Below are 18,390 nucleotides of genomic sequence, written 5' to 3' on the forward strand. Positions count from 1 at the left end.
CCTTCAAGAATCTGTGTCATTGTGAGAAGACGAGGGGGAGAAATTACTGCCGTCCCTTTCGATCTCAGTGCACTAAAGCTCAGCCAGTGTTTCCCCCAGAGTTGTCCGTTTATTTGAAATGATAGCCAAGAAGGGCCGAGCGGCAGTCGCATCATTCTCCCAAGAAAAAACCTCTGAGTGACCCCTGATGGAGGCTGCTGAGACTTGCCGTTTCATCTTGCCATTCACGAGAATAGCTGCATTTCAACACAATCTTTATTTCTCTGTGGAGCACATTTCTGAAAATAAGACAACTTTTATCCAAATTTAGCAGTCAACCAATTAAATTCAGTTTTTTTGTGTGATGAGAAATGCTGCTCAGCCTGTGAAAATAGTGGTATAATGTTGGCTGTGTGTACTGGATGTGTTGGGGTCTTTAGGGGTCAGGGAGGGTCTAACGACAGGTGCTATACAGGTGCATAATAGGAGATAGGATTCAGTGTTTTTGTAGCTTGACTTATACTAAAAGTCAGAATATCTGCTTCAATTTTGACTGTTTTTTAGAAATCCATCTCTTGTGAGTGCCCCAACATACTTCATATACTAAATCGCAGGAGTACAGCAGAATGAGTTTACCCTTTAATAAATCTCCACTCTGATTGTGCTCCCCATTTCTAGGCACAGGAAGCAGAGGACTGACAATTACAATTGCAAACACCTCCACAAAGGTGGCTAGATAATAGGTTGCATGTCAATTAGCAGCATTTAGCAGCTATAAATGAGCTCTTGTAACATTTTGATAGGCGAAGCTTTTAAAATTAAAATGAGGCAGCTAACAAAAGCTGAAAAGAGGAGACAGCATGAATGGTCAAACTGGTGCATCAACAAAAAAAAAGAAAAGGAAGAAGAGAAACAATTGGATATTTGCCAATTACCTTTTTCTTTGTATCCTTTATTTATTGGCAAATACTGATAATTAGCATGTCATTTATATCAGAAGTATATATCTTTGGAGTTTGAAGTAGAAATGAATTACTTGTCTACTAGTATATAGGCTACATTATTAAACTATTGTCCCAAAGTCTTCTAGTCTCAATCTTTTTGTTTTTATTTACATGTTTGTGTCAGGCATGTTGTATCTTTATTTGGCACAAATTCCAAAAAATTAGTAAAAAAGAAATAGAAAAAGTATTTACAAAGTCTGTTTATGCTTGTATAACATTCATTTTGGGGAATTTGACGCAGACTTACCCATAGAGGAGTTTTTGATGAATTGGGGGGCTTTCAGGGGATGCATTCAGAGTGTGCGCACCTGCGTAAGACCAGCAGTGTCCGCAATCAAGGATCCAACTGCAACCCCTTATACGTACAAGTGAGAAGCTGCTCCACCGTCTGCAAAACGCCCGTGACAGAGGATTTTTGATCTGAACAATGACTAACATTTCTTTTGGATTAAGAACTATGAAGTGCTTTTCACTCGCTTTCTCCTCTGAGCAGCTGTGACCACCGTGTCCAGACACCGATACGCACCGTCCTCTGTTGTCATCCTTCAACAAAAAAACAAAAAAAACATGTCATCCAAATTATTGGCTTATGTTTTACTCCTGTCAGTTTTTCATACGTGGTAAGTTTCGCATTTAAAACAGCTCTATAAAGTGATAACATGTGTTGGAGATGTTGCTTGATCAGATAAACGTAATGCTCACTGCGGTAATGTGACCAGCTGTTTGCTGAAGAAAACTTTGAAGTTTCAAGTTCATTATGTTTAGTTGCATGTCTGCACAAATCTGGCATCCCTTTGTTTTAGAGTCTGTGTCAGTACCTCTTCTGTCTTCTACCACCTGCTTTCATTTTTTACCTTTACAGCTCTCTAACAATCGAGTACGAAGAGGACTATGAGGATGTCACTGTGAACCAAATGCTGGCTCCGAAATCACTGGAGACCGACGCCACGGAAATACTCAACAATTTGCTGAAAGAATATGATAAGAAACTGCGGCCGGGTATCGGAGGTAATAATAAGTCACTTTTGTGTCAGTCACTGTCATATATCATCAGAGATGGTGAATAAGCCCAGCTGCACACTGTAAATCCATCATATGTAAGTCAGCTGGTTAATGCTCATGTATATGATCATTTATGATTTGAACTGACTTGTGACACCAGCAGATTCATTTGCTATTATAATCTAATAAATGAGCGAATAGTGTCTGCCAGCCAATTAAACCAACACCTAATCATTAGATGAGTATCACTTCATAAAAAGGCTGATTAGATAATATGATGCATGTCAAAACCTGCATAACACCCTTTAGGCTTTAAACTGCAATGTAAGAGTTGCTGTAAGTGTTTATAATGCATTAAGATATCTTATAATAACAGTTATTTGGCACTATGGGTACGGTTCTAATACTTCACAAGGTCAGGCATCATATAAATCTGCTCCCCCATTTTTGGAAGTAAGGCTTCCAGGAACATTACTGAGCTCTTTGTCATGTGGTTGTGTAAAGCTGTAACCCCTTTTTGACAGCTCATTGTTTTTTTCAGGTGAAGTGATTTTATATCTATAACATGTTTAACCCTCAGAGGCATATGTCGAGCCAACCCTCTTCCATAAGTGGGTACAATTTAATCTAGTTTTTGTTTAAAAAAAATAATGAATATACAGGATAATTAATTAATACAGAATTAATTAATGACTCATTAAAATTCTGCATAAAATAATTATTTGTATTTGATACATGCACACTTTAAAAACAGAAGAGTAAGAAAAATGCATTCCAGACAAACCTGCTCCTGGCTTTTATCATTGCACACTGGTATATCACCTTTTACATGATTTCTTACTTTACAGTCATTTTAACTTGGGCTGATCTGACAGTCCTTTAACCAGACTCTGTTTGCTTCCCTCCTGTTGGATGTGTTTTTTGTCACCTAACACCTCCCCTGTGTCTCAATGGACTGGCTTCCAGTTAGTGATGTTACAAGCTTCTCAGTGAGCTCCTCGAGGAAACGCTGTGGTCATCTGTTGGTACTATGGGTAGTCTTCTAATACTAATTACTGATCTCCCATCCAGCGCTTGTAAGACTTTCAGCTGTGTATCTAGCAGCTATGACAACACTGCATATAAAAAAATACAAATGAAAGACTTTTGAATGGCACAAATTTCCACATTGTGGGACTAATAAAGGAATATCTTATCTATTGTTTAATATTCACTTCAACATTTAATTGCCATGTCAACACAGTTGAAGGACAGCTCTTAAAAACAAACATAAATTAATTAGATAAGGTAGATTAAACCAGAACAGCAAAAACAGTTATCACATTTAGACATTCAAACATACATAATATAATGATTCATGCACCATGTCTTCTTGGGGGCAAAAAAAAAAAATCAATTTTAAAGTGCTTGTTGGTTTGTGCATCTACCTACTGTACCTACTTTTAAAGTGCTTGTTGGCCAATGCTACAGTTGTTTATGCATCAGAGTATCGAACAGCCTCATGGTGTGTGCTGTTCCTGAGGTGAGATGTGCTACACTTAAGACTCTGGAGTCTCCTTCCCTGAGAGGAGGGGTTTGAAGTGGGAACTAGCAGGGTGAGAAGGTCAGCAATCACCTTCTGCACCTTGCGTCTGATATGTGTGGCATATATGGAGGAGACAGAGGGAAGGTCACAGCTAATGATCTTAGACGCTGTGCATGCCACACTTTTCCAACTGTCCCCTCTCAAGGGCGGCTGTATTGCTTTACCACACTGTGACTAAAGAGGTGAGGACACTCTCTCTCTCTAATAGCGTTGTAAAAGTTCAGCCTCGCCTCCCTAGTCACACCAAACTTTTAAAGCTGGCCAAGAAAGTCAAGCCTCTGGTGGACCTTATTAATTATGTGGCTGATATTAACCTCCCACTTCAAAGTGTGGTATATAGTGGTACCAAGGAATTTAAAGGTGTCCACCCTCTCCACTATCTGCTCATTGATGACCACTGAAGGGAGAAGGTCCTTACCCCTCCAGAACTCAATGATCATTTCTTTTGTCCTTGCAATATTTAAAACCAGGTTGTTTGCCTTGCTTTGCACCACTTCGGTAGGGCCCCACCTCAGCCCTGTATGCTGATTCATGACTGTTCCTTATCATGCCTGCCACTCTTGTGTCATCTGCAAATGTAATAATCTGCACAGGTCCAGAATGGGATACACAATATTGTATAGTATAGTGAGTACAGCACAGGTGAGAGAATACCCTGAGGGTCCTCATGGTTGAGGGTCATAGGCCTAGAGGACATTACCTACTTTTAACAGTTGATTCATATCATTCAGAAAATATCAAATCCAGTTGTATAGAGACGGATTCATTCCCAAAACCCTATGTTTATCATACTAGTGCAGTGCCTGTTCAAAATGTGCCTGCTAAGAACAGATCTTGTTGCTTGTTATTTCTCAAGAGCCGCGTATGTCTTTATCAATTCACAAATATATCAATTAACCTTAATTCTACACCCTGACAGAAACTTCACCAGTGAGACTAAACAGCTGCAACTGTCTTTTTTTCCCTACCATGTGTGCTCGTTCTTCTTTCTCACACAGTTTAAATGAGCGGGGCGCTGCCTTTGTCCCGCTTAGCCTGTCAGAGCCCAGAAGCTCCACCCCGCTGTGATGTGATGGTTTTTTGTATCAAACAGCCCCCACTGCAATCCGACAGAGAGCTGAGCAGCTTGCTGTTCGCTTGTTTATTCAAAGTTAATTAAACATGTCGTGTGTCCAAATTGCACCAAATTTGACACTTCACCTCCTTGGGGCCCCAGCAATACAGATGTGGAATGTCCAAGTCGATTGGATGAATGTTTATATGCAAAGGACAGACAGATATCCTTGCTTTTTAGTGATATAAACTGCAGTGCCCATTCAGAACATGTATGAAACGTCCTGGAGTAAATCTCAAACGTACATACCAAGATTCAACCACTTTAGACAGTTCAATCATAGAGCTTGAGTCTTTTAGACCTTAGTTATTTACATTATGGGTTTAATCCCATCTCTAACCACAATGTGGATTGCAATGGCAGAGTGGTGTTGTCCATATTCCTGCTCATTGACCTCACGGGTAGAAGAAGAAGTAAATCAATGTTGGTATTTACATATAGTTCTCAAGAACAGCTCATCCAAAGAACTTCATACTCAACACTGTACTTCCTTGAGTCCCCAGTAATACACCTGCCAGATATGGAGTAGATCAGGTGAATGGTTCTTGAGATATGAAAAGTACAAACAGACGTACAGAGATTTCTTGCTTTGAATAGAGAGATAGTGTAAAGATAGGTGGTGGGGGCCTCCAGGTGCTGCATGATACTGTGTAGACACAGAGACACAGCAACATACCTCTACAGACCTGTTAGCCCAATAGACAAACTAAAACATGTCATGTCAACATTATATAAATGGTTACAGACCAGTTGCTTAAACACCTTAGATTCAGAGCAACAGAACTTTAAGCCAAGTGTACACTTAAGGACTTTTGCCCCGATTTTCAGTCCCAGACAACACCGAGACTCATTTTCCAGTTTAATCTTGAAAAAAATCCTGAGTCTGTCAGCTTTAACAGTCCTGTAGTGCGAGATGCTCAATGACAGGATTATTATCTGTCCCGGTCCATCTGGAATTTGTCTGACCAAAGGATTATTTCAAACTGTTTTGATTTTGTCGGGGAGTCTGTGGGACATGCAGTGACGCAACAGCCAACGAATGAGTTGACATTGACAACAATAAACAACAATGGCTTGAAAGCCAAAAAGCACTCAGCGGGAGGAAAAATTGGTAGAGCTGTGGCAGCAGCATGACTGCTCTCTTTGGACAGGATTCTAAAAAGGTTTGAAAAGTCCTATGGTGTACACTTGGCTTTAGATTTCTTTGGTAAAGGGATGACAAAAGCTGATTCAAAACCTGCAGGGACTTTGCATAGCCTGAGAGACCAGTTAAAGCTATCTGTGAAAAGACAGCCGCAGTACCTTAAAGTGAATGCGGACACATGGTCTGGCCCTGTTGCCGTCCTGCTAATTTGTCTGTGGAGCAGGGCTTTATACTTGTGCTCTTTCACCACTAAAGGAGGATTTTGAGTTGTTCATCTGACTGCAAATCAAATCTGCAATAGAATTCATTCAACTTAGCTGGGAATGGGGGGTCCTCATTCTGAGCTGTCAGTTTGTTCTTTTACCCTGTAATCATCTGTACACCCTGCCAGACCCCCCTGCTGTTTTTGACTTGTAGTTTAGCTGTTCTCATGGCCAGCTTGAATTCATATGGGTACCTTATAGAGATCTCTGTCTCTGCTCTTAAAAAGCCTGATAGGCAGCTATATACTGTATATATATATATATACATACATACAATTGTAAAATGATGAACAGTATGTTACATATCCCAATCATCAAATTATTAAACTTGCATAGAAAGGGTGTATCTCTCTAAAATGGAAATATTTTGTCAAAAGAAAACTGAGCGGGGTCAATGTTTTCACCTATGCATCTAAGGGCTAATAGGTATACAGTTTTTATAAAGTTGTGATTTATATAATTACATTTCTAGTTGTTTGTTTCACTTACTTGCTGACCTACAGTAACAAAGGTTAAGATACGACTCATTAGCATATCCTCATGAATATAAATTACTTTTGGAGGTTGTAACATTGAGCAGACGTGAGAGATGTGAAAAGTTGTGTAATATACTGAGATGATTATATATGAGATGATTGGAGAATGTGTTGTTTGTTGGTCACATTGAACCAGTGTTCCCCATCAGTTCCTTTCAACGAGGCTCTGCTTCTGTTTCCAGCCACAATAAGAACTTAGAGTGGAGCTGAAGGGCAGATTTCATTCACAGGAGAAACTGAAACATAGCAGCAAACATACCAGCAGGTCACACAGACGTCCAGCTGACACTTACAATTTCAAAAGCCTGTTGTGTTTCAGAGTCACAGTCTTGACAGGATGCACTGCCTCAGGTCACATGATTGTTATATCAGCTTCAATGTGTGACCACCATCCTTCTTATCTCATGCAGCTTGTCTGACTTTTGACATTTATTGTTGTGATTGTCATCATGTCTGTGATATATTTAGCAATACTGCACTGTCTATCTTCAAAATTCCCTTTATCCTCCAGTTAATATTACATTATTTTGATGGCATTCTTGTTTTTGTTAAGAGGTCAGTATACATATGATAACTGAATCTTTTGCTATAAGCAGTATTTAGGATCAAACAACAAGGATCAAATAACTATGTGTGATATGAAAGGTAGTAGCTCATAGGGATGAACTCAAAGAGACTTGAAATGAATTTTTCCTCAGCTCTGCATGGTATTTTACTGTCTTTCAGCTCATTGTTTTGTTTTTACAGGCCTGCAGTGTTTTCCGATGCAGCAGGCAACTGTTTTCACCAAAAAGCAATGATTACTGAACGCTTCCTGTCTAACGTTAATGAACAAGTAATATAAGATTTAGTGGCTTCTAGTGGTGAGATTGCAGATTGCAACCCCCCCCACCCATCTACAAGTAGGAGAACCTATGTTGGCCATGAAAAATGTGGAAGGCCCTCTTCAGAGTCAGTGTTTGGTTCGTCCTACTGTAGAAACATGGGGGTGCAACATGGTGGGCTTCGTGGAAGAGGACCCACTCCCTATGATATAAAGGGCTCATTCTAAAGTAACAACAGCACAATTACTCTTATCTTCAAGTTATTATACACTAATAAAAAATCCTTATGAATATGAAATTCCATTTCTGCCAAGTCTGTTCCACTTGATGCCACTAAAATTTACACACTGCACTTTTAAACCTTAAAAACACTAATCATATATGATGTGCAGATATGATATTGTAGGTCACTGCAGTAGCACTCGCAAGAGTGACTTACACATTACCTATATTTCACAGCATGATAGTTAAGTCAGGGCCAGGTTAACCTGCTAGGTTGTTGGTGTTGGCCCCCCTGTTACTATTGCTCTGTCCACGGTGTATGTATCTTTTTGCTTTTAAACCTGCTCCATTAACCTTTACTTTGAATCTCAGACACCAACCATCTCTTCTCTTCCATGCTAGAATACAACTATGTATCAGTTAGTCTGCAGTGATTTGATTAAACACAAAATCATTAAGGCCTGTGTACCAGCACAAAATCATTAAAATAATTAGGTTATTATAACTAGATTTTGACATAAGGTCTGCCTACAAGAAATAGTGTCAGTATTAGGTTCAACTTTAAGAGCCACCTTAAGGCCTTCATCATTTCAGCTTATTAGTGATGCATATTACCAAAGAAATGTGCAGTTAATCAAATTACCACCCAGGAATTGCCACACACTCAACCTTGAGCGTTTGGGGCTCTAGGCTCCGGGCTCACTTTAACAGATTTGTAATTTAAGCAGTAAATATTCATGCTTAAAAAGTACTTAGGATGAAAGCAAGTTGACAACTTCTAATTAACAATATTTTATCAGAAGTAGTAGGTGCAACTTTCAAAAGCAAGTACTATTTTAGCTTCTGGATCTTAAGGCAGTGGTTGCCTGTATACTACATCAGTTACTATGGATACCAGTTCAGGAAAGCTCTGGGGTTTTTTCTGGCTTGACAGAAAGGCAATGGAGTTATTGGTACAAAGATTGTCACTGAGGGGCAGATGTGGCTGCACTCACACACTAAATTGTGGAAAAGACCTTTTGATTCTGCCTTGAGAGAGACGATTTCACTTTTATGTCCTAAGTGCCACTTCCTGGATGTCAGTTTCTCCTTCTGTCATTTCAACTAAATAACCCTAGCTTGTCACTCTTCTCACTTATGTGTTATGTCCAGTATTTTTTGTTCTTCCACTCACCCTGTGACTGCTTTCATGTACTTTTGTTAACTCCACGTAGTGCTCTAACTCTTCTGCTGTCTCTTCTAGCACACACATGGATAATTGACTCTAATTAGTTAAAGATTTTCCAATATCTGGTGACATCTGCAGTGTACCACCCAAGCATTTATGGTGATAAATCAGGTGGTGGACTCTTCATGCATGCTGATGCTTTCCATGAGCTAAAATAATAGATAGGCTATCCTTCAGAGTCACACAGTGCCCACGTGTACTTTTACTTAAAAAAACGTTCATGATATAGATCAGATTTTTCATATTTTTGACTTTATTCTCCATTAGGCTAGCAGTGCACCATGAGGTAACAGAGGACAGAGGTGGATACTAAAACTGACCAAGTTGCCGTAAGGCACAAGAAAAATATACATACAGAAGTCAGTTTTGTATAATTTATTTATAGTATTGCAGTAGCATACCTGAAATGTAATTTTTGTCAAAATGGTATTAAAGAGATAGTTCAACATTTATAGGACATTTAAGGTTAGCTTAGCTTAGCATATAGATTGTAAGCAGGATAATACAGCCAGCCTGACTCTGTGTAAAGATAAAAGCACTTGTGAAGCTCACTAATGAACATGTTAAATCTCATTTCTTTAACACATTAGGCCAGCTATTTCCCCGTGCTGCAAATCGTTATGCTAAACTAAGCTAATCAGCTTCTGGTTTTAGCTTCATGTTTAGCATAAACTAGAGATGTAGCCTAGCCTACATGAGAGTAGTATTGTCTAACTCTTGGCAAGTAAACGAACGAGCAAATTAAAAGCACTGTCATAAAAAACAAGTTTTTTAGCCAGAAAAAGTAGTGGATAACATCATGAATTCTGGAATGAACATAAATGCTTAGGGAGCTAGTTTAGATTATTTGTAAACCATGTTAAACATTTTTTGCCACCTTGGTACCTTTGAGATCATAGTAATACAGGTGACCAGGTGTAATGTTGATCAGCAAAAACAGAAGTGGATGCTTTAATGGTCACCAAAATCAAAATAAATAAATATAAAATAATGTTACGTTTGAACATACTGTTTAAGTTGGAGAATATCACAGAAACTGCATTATGTGTCCATAGTTGCACATTGTTTATCATGCACGTACTGGAAACCCTTTGTTTAGCTGAAAATATGTAGAAGTGGTAAATATACAAGGAATTTCACATTTGATTAATGTTGTGCAGCCTTCACTGTCTAGCTCTCACACACTGGATGTAGAAACTTTGTGTCTGAGTAATAAACTCAGTGACCTTTTCACTAAGCTACAAGGACTGCCATATCCTCTCTTTTCTCAGTTTTTCTTTCACACACACATATGCACCCTCATTCACACAGATAATTATTATTTCTATAGTGTCTTGGAGATCTGTATGCTCTCCCTGCCCAGTAAAAGCTGACTAAATTGCCTTGTATGGATAATTTTACAGAAGCAATGATAAATCGGATGACGGCAATTAGCTTCTTTTTTTCCAATTCCCCTGACCGCAAACCACAGATAAGTAAATTAGAAACTCATTTGTTGTGATGCTGCCCCTTTGATGGCAGATGGTGCACTAAAGTCAATTTGACCTTGGCCACTTGAGCATTAATGAATGTGACTTTTTAAATGGACCATTTTCACTGCATGGCTTGAATGTAAAGTGATGTTAATAGACAGAACATTTACAGATAAGAAAAACAAAGAAAAGATACCTGCCTGTTTGTTTTATTTCACACATGATGTCATATCTTAAAAGCTAAAATATCACCTCTTCCCCCAGCTGCCAGCATTGTTCTTCTCAGTTCTTTTTTTTTCAGTATTAAAAATCATGAATGGGATGTCAAAATTCTCTTCTGTAATTTTTGTATGTAGGGATATAACATAACACCAACATATTGGCAGATACAGAGGCACATATTGTACCTGTACTTATTTCAGGCAGACATTTTTCAAAAAAATTCGACATGTGAGATTTTGTCAATCATCTTTGTCACCTAAATGTGGACCCTGAACATCCCCTTTATCAAAGCATGAACTGTTGGACTGATTGTAGGAATTAACTTCAGATGTCTGACCTTTTGCTGACTTTTGCTTTATCATCACTCAAGAACGCTGCTTTCTGAAACTTAATAAAGTTGAAAACTGTAAAAACTGAACAGCAAATAGAAGTTAGGTCCATGAGTACCTGCGTCATCACCTGATGAACTTTGAAATTATCCCCTTATAATTAAGAGGTGTGTTTTTTTATGCATAAAACTCAGCAAGCAGTTTAAAACTGACTCAATCCCAGCACAATAGGCTTTCAAAGAGTAATTGTAAATCAAAACACGGAAATCAGCCTGAAAAGAAGTACAATAGAAGTACTAAAGAAGTACACAAGAAATGTGCTGTTTTAAATGGTAAAAATGATTGAGGCTTTTGTTTGGACCGTCACCTAGTATATAAGTTGATCACAAAAGATGCCGTCAGGATCTGTCAGAATCAGTTCAGCCGATGACAGTGATTGATCGATCAGGCTTACACATGGTATGTTTGGTTGGCTGCAATTAATCAGAGCTGCACGTTGCAGTGTCTGGGGAAAAAGGAGCAAACATTTAGAGTTTTGTTCTAGAAATGTTAAAGCTCAGTCAGTCACAATCAAGTGAGGTGCGTGAGGATTGAGAAATAAGTCATGGCACACCCACAAGTTTGATGTGTATTTCACACAAAGCATCAGGCTGAAGTTAACATTTATGTCTGTCACTTTGCTGTGCCCATTTTCCCTTGAACGGATTATCCACTGTAACGCTGGCTGATTGAAAATGTATTATTGTCAAAAATTGTCCGGGCATGTTCCATGTTATACAATTGACTGTTACAGACTGGTGACAATTTAAATGAAAATAAAGTACAGGTCTGAATGCTTGACCCCTACAGTGGGGGATCTGGTGGCTTTGTTGTACGGTGGGGGGCATTTTGCCTGCATGGTTTGGGTCCACTTGTCCCCTTAGAAGAAAGGGTCATTGCAAATCAAAACAAAGCTGTTCTGTTCTGTGTTATTGACAGTGCTGTCTTTCACCATCATCAAAACAACAAATAAGAGAATATATTTTGTAATAATTGTGTTCATCCCTCCAGTAGTTCCGAGTTCAGAGACTGTAGAATCAATGCCAAGGAGCACTGAAACTGTTTGGCGGCACATGGTAGCCCAACACCTTCCTAAGACATTCTAAATTTGTGTACTTTAGGTTTTTCCTTTTATTTGACCGCTATCTGTACTATTCTATCTGTGTGACATAATGAGGCGACATTAGCAGACCTGTGCCCCTGTAAAATAACTCTGATAAGGAGTAAAATTAGAAAGCACTCACAGCACAGGCTGCGGAATCCTCTGAGTATGTTGTAATTCTCATAGAAAATGTATTTGCATATGGGTTTGAATAAGCATCAAAATATGGACAGTGATGCTGATTTGAATGACAGACTCATGCAATCACCAGTCACAATGACTAAATGTTGCGTAATTGCACACAGTGTCTCTGACATTGAAAATACATTATATTCTGTAGTTAGATGGTTAATTAAGTGATCATTAGTTGCAAACACAATAACTACTATGATATGTTATAATTAGCTCTTGCTTGCGAGTAGTTTTATCTGTTAGTTTGCATCTAAAGTTTGAAGTATCAAAATTGTAATAATATACTTTATTGAATATCCCTAAAGATTCAAAACACTGGATCAAGTAAAAGTAAATACAAGTCTTTTGACAAATGAATTGTCTTTAAATTAAACACACTACAGTATGTTTGATGGACTTGTCTCGACCTGGGAAACTTCTGAGAGAAACATTTACTGGTAAATAGGGAATTTTAATGAGTTAGAGGCCAAGATGTGAGTTGGCTGATGGTTGTAGAGAGATAATTGCATCGACTACTTCAACTGATGTTTATCAGTGTGGCAAGAACAAAAACTGAAGTCTGATAGGCTGCCACCCACATGCGCTGTAGAAAAAAAGTTCACAAAAATCATCAATTTGCTTTTGGTGCTTCGCTGCGTAAATATGCATTATCTCCTCCTCTGTTTGTGAAATGAATAAACAGGATATCAAAGACTCAGCAGTTCTTTGTTGTTTTATGATGCTATCATCTCTGTGGCTTCATCACTCTGTGATCTCTAATATTTACATGAGTTGTACATTCACAGAATAAAAGTGCCTGTGCCCACTGGAAGAACAGCCACAATTTACCACTTGATCAACATGTCAGAGTGCGCCCCTTTCCAATTTAACTTACTCTATATCTGATATTTTGTGCTTTTCTAGATGTATGTTCCAGATGTAGTGAACATTGGGCTGATGGAAAATGTGCAAAAAAATCCAAAAAAGAATCCATTGCTTTTTCACAGGTTTTGGTAGAAGATTTTTGTGCCCTATGTCTGGCCACACATATTGAATATCTACAGATTTATTTGTTAGTATCAATTTATTAATTCTTTAACTTTATTTCAAATTTCATAGACCAACCACACTGCAATCCAGTGTACTCAAAATACTTTAAATTTACACAAGACACATAAGACTAGTGTAATTCTTCTCTTTGTAAACATGACAAGTTTACTATATTCTACACTTATAGTTGCAAAAGAGAAATATCTCCTGACACAGATTAAAAGTTGTAAATAGACTTAAGTCCCAACTCCCATATTTAACTCAGACCTGAGTTGCAGTGGTTATTTTCTTGCACATTCATTAAAAATCCCTCCTTAAACTAGCTTTGGTGTCTCACTACTTATTCGGTGACAGATGATCGGCTGTGGTACAGTTAGCCGGAGGGAGGTGATCTGTTCTGCTTTCTGAATATTTCAGAGCTCTTGGCATTTCTTCTAGTAATGAGCCTGGACAGTGAGAGGAGAAGTCGAATTCCTTACGCCATCAGTCATTATGCTACGGCTTCGAGTATGTAGATGCCAACCAAGAATAGGCCGCGACTCTCCCACATGCGGTTATGTCATTGGGACTTCCTGCTAGCTAATGTGATTAATGAGTAGACAAAAATGTGCAGCAGTGGAGACCAGTTATCCCAGCAATTGGGGAAAGATGAGAAACAAATCCCAATTTGATAAAGCAGACAATGATAAAATGCTACTTTAGAGGTTTAAACTATTTACTGCATATGAAATAAAAGTAACATTACGGATGTGTCTTAATTTGTAATGTCATTAGTTCTCAATCAGGAGGTGTTAGGTTGTAGATATATCTGTATCCACACATATAAGAAGTATGTCAACAGATAAGTACCAAGAAAATGAAGTACGGATGCAAAAAAACAATGTCCGATAATATCGGCCCTCCGATATTATCTGCCGATATTTACTTAAAAATGTAATATCGGGTAAGTATCGGTATCGTTTACCGGTGCGCGCTTGATGACGTATAACAACCACAACATGCTAGACTCGTGGGTCGCTAACCGTCGCTAACCGTGGCTAAAAAGTTAATAGCGTCCACCACCATGTACACGAACACATAAACCAGAAACGAGGTTTACCTCCTCATTGTCATTTTCTCTGTTATGTTTTCGCTTCTGTGACCTCACCGTCAGAGTCCGGTGGGTCCTATCTGCTATGGAGCTGTAGCTGAGAGGAGCGAGTGAGAGGACGTTCCTATAAAAGGTCCCGCCTCCAGAAACGGGGCTTATGTCTGTGGTTTGGAACTATTTCCAAGTGTGTCCTACGGATAGTAAATTTGCAATAAATATGGCAGTGCCATATTGGCACTTTTTCCATAACTTAAGTTGAAGTTGTTCTCTTATTTTGCACAGACAATGTTTACATTTGGAAAGCCATGTTGCATTTATGTATGCATCCAGTGGGGCATCACAATAAAATTAGGCATAATGTGTTAATTACACAGTAGGAGATATGTCATGTTGTTACCAGTTTACACCAACAGTTTTGGTGTAAAAAGCCTGCATTTATCGGTATCGGAAATTAAGAGTTGGACAATATCGGAATATCGGATATCGGCAGAAAAGTCAATATCGAGCATCCCTATTAAGGGGTAATACTTTACTTTAAGTGTTCCTATTTAGCAATTATAGGCGGTAGATAAACATAATACATGATGGAGTTGTAAGCATGCATAAGGACATCACTATACAACTATGTTTTACTATGTTGTCTTCAGCCTGCACTATTAGGTAGAGGAGTTACAAAAACTAAAAAGTAACAACTTTTTAAAAAGATAAATGTAAGGGATCCTTGAAGTACAGATAAGGAGGAGGTCTTATCTTTCCTGTCCCTCTACTTTACTGTTTTGGGTATGATTGTCATGTTGGTCACAGCAGGCAGCTGTTTTCATTAAAAACGCTCTGATAAACTCAGTGTACACTTCCTGCTTAGTGCCAAACAGCAAACAGTAGCTGGTGAATATAGTGATGCATTTGGCAGCTAATGAGACAGATATTTAAGGGTCGGAAAACAGAGCTATAATAAGAGTGAATATTAGACTTATGTTTGCCTGTTGGATAAAAACATTTTTTATTGTATTGTGTGAATAAGCAACAAGGAGTTCATCATAGTCATTTAAAAGGTAATGACATGTCAGATGTTGTGTTTCTTCTGCCCCCAGGTGACAAAAAACAGTTATTGCAGGTTTTATCAGTAACATCAAATACACTGTAATCGCAGACAAAATTAACGGCCAGCTGGTAAACATTTAGCAAGAGAAAAAGAGATAGATACTTAACCGATAGCTGATATATATTGTTTTTGTATCCAGTATCAGTAAAGCTACAATGATCATATTATGTACTCTTTTACAAAAGACTGTTTTGCAAGACGTTTTTGCCACATGTCATTTTTATTTGATATAATGCATAACAGTGGATAACAGTTTGTTAGAATGAAGATCAGTCTGATTATTTTCAATGTGATTTGGCTACATTATGATATATGTTATTCAAAAAGATCAGATAAATATTTTTATTAATATTGTGACACTGATTTCAACCATGTCATCCCCTATTTGGTATCCAAAGGGAAAAGTTAATCCTCTTTATTCCAGCATCAGCCAACCTTCACTAATGTGCAGTGTAGGCAACACCTACTCCCTGCCGTGTACCTTTTTGTGATAGTTGATGAGGAATTATTGAAAATCAAAGTTGGATTATCCTCATGACTGAGGAGCAGTTCAGGAGAGGATGAATTAGTAAGATCCAAGCCCACTCAGGATAACATTCAGGGCATCAGAGGTCAAAAGAAATGAATCAGTTTGATTAAATTTCAATGGAAGTTTAATCAACACATTAAATATTTCAGCCCTTTATAAACAAGAGACTCACCCTTGGTGAGGACACAGACACTGAATCTGCATATACAGTGCATTTTTTTGTTGGGAAACATAACGCAAAGTCAAACTCCACAACTTATAAATTATAAATGTTGAATATTTTAATGATTTGTTTTGTCTATGTCATCTCTGGTATGTGTCTCTTTTGTGTTCTTCCTTTTCCTCTTTTTCACTTAAACTAAGTCTCGTTGATTGACAGGTTAACATGGCCTGACATGGACATTCCCAATTTTATTTTCCCAGAAGAAGGCACATATCTATGCTATGTTCACATGTTATTGTTTGCCATAAATATCACCGTCAGTATGTCAAATCAAGAGCAAAGTCTGCAGTTTGTCCCTGCTCTACACTTGCAACTAATATACATCCATTCATCAGGCAAGGCCAGGCTCCAGTGCAAACCTGGAGAGAGATTAGCTGATGTCTCCGTGGACCTGTTCATCATCCTCTGCCCACCCTAATGACAAATAAATCTCACAAGAGGTTATGGCTTCCCTTTCCCCCTCACCAGATGATTTTTTATAAATGTCTCTAAGTGCTTGTTCACCATTGCAGAGCAGATTATACCTTCCCCTGAGAGAGTTAATTCACAGTTATTCTCTCTTCTTCCTGTCGTTATTTAAACTGTGCACCTTCAGAGAAGATACGTTTATTGTATTAGTACCTGAGGAGATAACATCATAAACAGTACAGTATATTTAGTAGATGACCATTCACAATGTTTCAATGATATATTCACTTATAACTGGTAATAACCCACGCACAACTGCTAATTAATTTCTAGGTCATGTTATCTATTTCCCTAAAGTTAATGAGCTGTCCCTATTTACTGAATGACTAGTCACAGTAACTGCTGCACTGTAGAAAGATGCAGAATTATAGCCTGCAAAACAATTAGCAACTGTCTAATGAAGAAAGTAATGTTATGCAGCTTCATTTCCAAAGGTGCAAATCTTCAAAGGGTCATAACAACTGAGCTACTCTTTGAATATTTATGGCAAATATAACAACATGAGAGTGTGGGTGAGTTAATGGTATTTTGGTGAATCCTGGCTCACTGCGTGGACAATTGGCCCTGTCGCTGTGCCAATCAAGCTTTCTGTTTTAGCATGCCACTAATGCAGTTAACAGTGACACATTTACTAAGCGACATTCTTGAAATCAGATAAAAGCAGGCTTCCCACATCAAAATTTGCCGACTGAAACGATGACTGTCGCTAGCAGATCTTAGCAGCTAAGCTAGCAAGCTTGCAAGATGACGTTAACTTTGTGAGATGGCTGATAATGCTGTCTCTGGCTGACAACTCCGTAAAAAGCGTCTTAATACATAATGACACCTTAAAGAATGTCAGAGATAAAAATAGTCAGTTGATAATCCATGTAAAAGACTTGGAAAATAGGAGAAGTATCACTCTTGTATTATAGGATAGCTAGTTAACAATGTTTGGGTGGCTATTATACAGTTGAACCTTGTGGCCAAAGCTTGATGGGTCCTCCGTGCCTACTTACATTAGCTAAGCTATGATTTGACATTCACTTTTCCAGTTCATACTGAAAGTTGTACGATAACTGAGTTGGTGTGTATGAAAGTTTAAAGTACTGTACTGTACTGACTATATGACATTAAATCCATTTAATTTGGGATTAATTACAGTGAATGACAGACTTGGACTGACGTCCTTGGTTTTCAGGCACTTATGTGTTATTAAGTGCCAAGATGGCTATATTGGAACTTTCAGAGCTTTTCAGAAAAAAATCTATATTGTCCATCGCAATTACAATGAGGTTGTCATGAATGCTATTTACAAGTTGAAAACTCATAATTATGGTAACTCAGATATGGCTTGAAAGTGATGGTAAATTGATGCCCAAACAGGTCTCTTCTTAGTTCATAGTTAATTTGTGGATAATTATAACCACTATGTGCAGTATTTGTATGTGATTTTAGCATTGTTAGAATTATAGTATAGTAATAATCTGTCACAGTGTTCGTTTTGATTTGATCACTGGGTGGTACCAAAATTTTAAATTTAAAAATTCTACACATAGTGGCTTTAATACTGCCTGCTGCAAGTACAAACTAAATATCTGAGTGGTAGCTACAATACATAATGATGCTGAATACTGTAAAGAGCTTTTATTCAATAATATTAAAAATAAATGTCAAGATGAATGTGCTTTACATGGGAATAAAATAGTATTC

At 38.1% G+C, this 18,390-nt stretch overlaps 1 protein-coding gene across 1 annotated transcript in view; it reads left to right on the forward strand.

Annotated features, from left to right (window-relative positions):
- The first annotated feature begins 1,550 nt into the window (after positions 1-1,550).
- The window catches only part of LOC133984485 (gamma-aminobutyric acid receptor subunit gamma-3), a 53,921-nt gene continuing 37,081 nt past the window's right edge, over positions 1,551-18,390 (forward strand). The window contains exons 1-2 of the mRNA XM_062423831.1: positions 1,551-1,603; positions 1,846-1,991. Coding sequence (XP_062279815.1) covers positions 1,551-1,603; positions 1,846-1,991 — 199 coding nt within the window. The remainder of the gene's footprint in view (positions 1,604-1,845; positions 1,992-18,390) is intronic.

Source organism: Scomber scombrus, chromosome 8 (genome assembly GCF_963691925.1).
Source record: "Scomber scombrus chromosome 8, fScoSco1.1, whole genome shotgun sequence".
NCBI classification, from domain to species: Eukaryota; Metazoa; Chordata; class Actinopteri; order Scombriformes; family Scombridae; genus Scomber; species Scomber scombrus.